Genomic DNA, 4,931 nt, shown 5'->3' on the forward strand with positions numbered 1-4,931 from the left:
TTTATATTTTTACTATGACTACTTTATCATCATATTAAAAATACTAAGTAATCACTTCTTTTTTAAAATTTTACTTTATATTAGTTTCCATTAAAATTGGTTTACACTGTATTACACACATTTCTTAACTCACGTTGTATTTCACATTATCATTACCACACATTATGTTTTATAAAATTAATCTATTTTATACCTACAATCACCCCATCTTTTCAGGTCCACATGAATCTTTTCTAATTCCGTCAACTCCTCCTTCTGCCCAGCAAACTCTGTGACCCCTTTGTTTCCACCCTGCCCACCCTCAGCCCCCAGGTTTCCTTTTCTTCCCCTCTTGGACCTTAATAAACATCTTACTAGTTATCCATTTTTACTATAATAGTTTTATGCAATATTTGTCCTTAAGATACCAAATTAGTTAACTCAGTGTAAGACTCTTCAATCTCTGAGATTATGTAATATTATTTGAAATTGTTGCTCCCTAGTGCTGCATAGTATTACACTGTATAAATGTACCATAATTTCTCATTCCATTTTTTTGTTGATGAACATTTAATTAATCATTATGTTGATGACTCAAATTTATTTAATCACATTGGCTAAATATTTATTATAAAGGGTTTCAGATTTTTACTATTATAGATGATATTAAAATGAATACCACAACATATAAGTCTTGATCTTCAACTTACTACTTTTAAATAGAATCATGGTTATTGGGTCAAAGAGTTGGATATTTAAGAGGTTCTTTATGTATATAAAATTATTTTCCAAATAGTGTACCAATTTATATTTTGGTCAACAATACATAAGGATTTCAATTTCACATGTAGTAAATTATGCTACATATTATCACCTCTTTTTAAAAAAAATTCTGTTTTGATTGCAAATACATCCTAACTATTTCAAATGATGTTTCTTTAATTAATAATGAGGTTATAAGCTTTTAAAAAATTAAAAAATTTGTATTTCTTTTGAGATTTTTCTGATCTAATTTTTATCTACTTTCTAGTATATTTTCCCATTAATCTGTATAATCTCTATAAAACATTTTTAGAAATTTTACATTTATTAAAGGTAACTTCTTACTCTGAGTTTGACATTTAATTTTATTCATGTTTTGACATATAGTTATATAACTGAGTTTAGCAATTTCTAACATTTACGATTTCTCCAGTTTCTCTTGGTATCATTTACACTTTTAAAAACTTTTCTATGAACAGACACACATGTATAATTTTACATTGCATATATAAATAATATTATAAGTGCCTTGGTAGACTTTTAGTGCAGCTGTTCTCAGTTCTGGTTTTTGAGTTGGTTTTTTGGATTTTTTTTTTCTTCTGCACCTCTCTAATCTCTGTTTCTAACCACACCACTTTTCCTCCCTATCTTGCAGGGTTTAAATAATCTTGTAAATAATCTTCCTTAAAAAAAGAATTTTCTTTTTATATGTATATTCTTCTAATATGGAAGATAACAAATTTCTAAAAACATACAAGTAAAATTAATCATTTGAACATTATTAAACAGTACAATGTAAATCATTTGAATTGTGTGGTAACATTACTTTGCTAACTTTTAAGTGATCTTCATAGAACCCATATGAACACAGGACCTTCTTAGAACCCATATGAACAAGCTTTTTGCCTTAAATATTCCTTTCAAGGCTTTAAAATCATCTTTGTATGTTCAATCATAGTTTCCTTGAAAATATGTTGGAGGTGAAAGTTAATTCAATAGTCAAAAGAAGATTTATTCTTCCCAGAATTAGGCACACACAAATCTATTAAACACATGGTGGGATAGGAAATTTGGGATTCAATAACCTCATTAATCATATGTATAATAAATTAGCATGTATTTATCCAAAACTTTTTTCTAACAGAGAAGTCAGGGATGACTGAAGAAAATAACACCTTGAAAAATGAGTTTATCCTCAAAGCATTTATGGATCACCCAGAGCTGAAGACTTTCCTGTTTGTACTGTTCTTTGCCATCTATCTGATCACCATGGTTGGGAACGTTGGTCTGGTGATACTGATTTCAAAAGAATGCAGTCTTCACACACCAATGTACATCTTCCTGGCAAACCTGGCTCTTGTGGATTCTTGCTGTGCCTGTTGTATTACCCCCAAAATGCTAGAGAATTTCTTTTCTGAAGACAGAATTGTTTCCCTCTATGAATGCATGGCACAATTTTATTTTCTTTGCACTGTTGAAACTGCAGACTGCTTTCTCCTGGCAGCAATGGCTTATGATCGCTATGTGGCCATATGCAGTCCGTTGCACTACCACACCACGATGTCAAAGAAATTATGCATTCAAATGACCACTGGGGCTTTCATAGCTGGAAACCTGCACTCCATAGTTCATACTGGACTTTTATTTAGGTTAGTTTTCTGTGGATCTAATCAAATCAACCACTTTTTTTGTGATATTCTTCCTTTATACAGACTTTCCTGTGTGGATCCTTATCTCAATGAATTAATACTGTTTATCCTTTCAGGATCAATTCAAGTCTTCACCATAGGCAGTGTCTTAATATCTTATCTCTACATTCTTTTTACCATTTTCAAAATGAAATCCAAAGAGGGAAGAGTCAAAGCATTTTCCACCTGTGCTTCCCACTTGCTGTCTGTCTCATTATTTTATGGATCTATTTTCTTCATGTACATTAGACCAAATTTGCTGAAAGAAGGAAATCAGGACATACCAGCTGCTATTTTGTTTACAATCGTAGTTCCTTTACTAAATCCTTTTATTTATAGTCTGAGGAATAAGGAAGTAATAAATGCCTTGAGAAAAATTCTGAAGATAAAATCTCAAGAAAGTATGAAAAAATTGACAGCTACTCTGGCTTAATGATTTAAATACTGCAAAAACTTCCAAATGAAATTACACAAAGAAAACATACATAATGTATATAAAATCTTGAAATATATCACAACATAACCTAGGTGAAGTAGTAATATGTAAAGGAGAAAGAGATAGGGGTGCTAAATGCTAATTCAAGATAATAAAAATATTCTTAATCCATTCAATAAACAATGTAGTATATTGTAAATTACATTTCTCTCAGTATCAGAGATTATCAAAACCAAAATTAATGTTATAAATACAAAATAAAACCCTATTGAACATTTTTTGGCTTCTTTTAAAAATAATTTTAATGAACATTTACAGAGAATTTGGATTTCCATTCATTCATTGCTGCACTTCTCTACCTGTCCAGGCTTCTCCCCCCATCCCCCAGTTCGCTCCTCTCTTTTAAAAGTAAAAGAAAGACTCCCTCCTTGGGAGGGCTATATTTTTCTTTTTCCATCTCTGTCTCTCTCTCTCTCTTTTTTTTTCAGTCAATGACTTCAGTGCAGCCTCCATTTCTACACTCATCAACATTGATTCCATGTGAGCCAATTCTTTTTGGTACAGTAATTCTGTGCATTCCCTGCATCTTCTTTTGTTGCTTCCTGGATCAGTCAACATTTTACCAATAGCAGCCTTCAGAATTTTAACACAAGGTTTGAATTTGTTTTACAGTTCTTTAAGCTTGTGAAATGATCATCAAGTTCTTCTTTTTGTACTAATTTCAGCTCTTTGCACATTTCATTATAATAGTTTGTTTTAACATTTCATGTTATCCTTTGAAATCTTCCATTCTACTAATTTACTTTGCTTTTCTTCCCTTTGTTTTGGCTTCTAGATGTACAGGTAAAATTTTCAGAGTCTCTTCTGCCATCCACTTTAGTCTCAACTTTATCCATTGTGTTTGCAATTATTTTCTTCCTGTATTATATCCTTTATGTCAATCTACAACTCCTCTAATCTTTGATCAAATATTCAATGCCCTAAACCTATCCTTGAGATGGTTTTTAAATTCATATGGGATACTTTGAGTTAAATTTTGTTTCTTGGGGATTTATTTTAGTTTTCTTCAGCTACAATTTGAACTTGCACGTGAGTAATTGATGGTCTGTTCCATAGTGAGCACTGGGCCTTGTTTTAACTGTTAATATTGAGCTTCTCCAATCACTCTTGGCACAAAGATAGTTACTATGATTCCTGTACAGCCTAACAGGTGACATCTATGTGTATAGATATTATTTGTATTTTTTAAAAAGCTATTTGCAAAAATGCAAGCATTCTATCAGCAGCCCTTTGTACAGTTCTGTTAATATGCATTCCCAAATCTAAACTACTATAGTCTACTAGGAAGGATTTAAATGACTACTCATAACAACAAAAATATATTCTATTGGTTATTTTATATTTAAGCCTCATTTTTAGACTCAACAAGAACGTGGGAGGGTCTTTTATTTAAAAGTCGGTTGTTATATTTTGGAAGACCATTCTAAGTGGTACAGCACTCTTCTGTCAACATGCTGTACTGAGGTTACCTGGGGTTGTTGCAGTGATGTCAAACTTTATGCCATTGGAGTGTCAAATGCTGTAATGGTTACTCATGGTGGACAGTGTTTGGTGGAGCTCCCAGTTTAAGACAGGTCTACTTCCTAAGCAACATTCCTCTGGAATGTCTGTTAACTTTAAATGACGATAGTTATAGGAGAGATTCAGGTCTTTTGCTCATAGGGTCGCTATGAGTTGTGTTCAACTAGATGGCAATTAGCAACAACAAGAAGTCCTAAGGTACAAATTATGGTAGAAAGATAAGCAAACACCTCTTGTACAGTTTACAGCCTCTGAAATCCCAATAGAAGGTCAGCTACGAGTCCACCACTGCTTGAAAGCACATACCAACAGCAACAAGTTCTCCCAAATTGTGCCAGAATAGAATCATCTACTATTTTTAATTTATTCAACAAAATATAGGGATAAAGTTCACTAAGTAAATGTACACTTCATATTCTGTTGCCAAAGTTAATAAATCCCTAGACATAATTTTAAAAACTGATAGGCATTTCATGCCATGACAT

The 4,931-nt window shown here is 32.1% G+C and overlaps 1 protein-coding gene across 1 annotated transcript; it reads left to right on the plus strand.

The window, feature by feature from the left end:
* The first annotated feature begins 1,896 nt into the window (after positions 1-1,896).
* Positions 1,897-2,862, plus strand: LOC102852091 (olfactory receptor 5K2-like). The gene has a single exon (XM_006902007.1). The coding sequence runs from the start codon at positions 1,897-1,899 to the stop codon at positions 2,860-2,862; it is 966 nt and encodes a 321-aa protein (XP_006902069.1).
* The last annotated feature ends 2,069 nt before the right edge of the window (positions 2,863-4,931 follow it).

This window comes from Elephantulus edwardii, unplaced genomic scaffold, assembly GCF_000299155.1.
Source record: "Elephantulus edwardii isolate Elephantulus edwardi_28Jun2011 unplaced genomic scaffold, EleEdw1.0 scaffold00356, whole genome shotgun sequence".
In the NCBI taxonomy this organism is placed as follows: Eukaryota; Metazoa; Chordata; class Mammalia; order Macroscelidea; family Macroscelididae; genus Elephantulus; species Elephantulus edwardii.

Bases quoted from the DNA above. Each gene is read 5' to 3' on its own strand.
- LOC102852091 (XM_006902007.1), top strand. From the start codon at position 1,897: ATGACTGAAGAAAATAACACCTTGAAAAATGAGTTTATCCTCAAAGCA.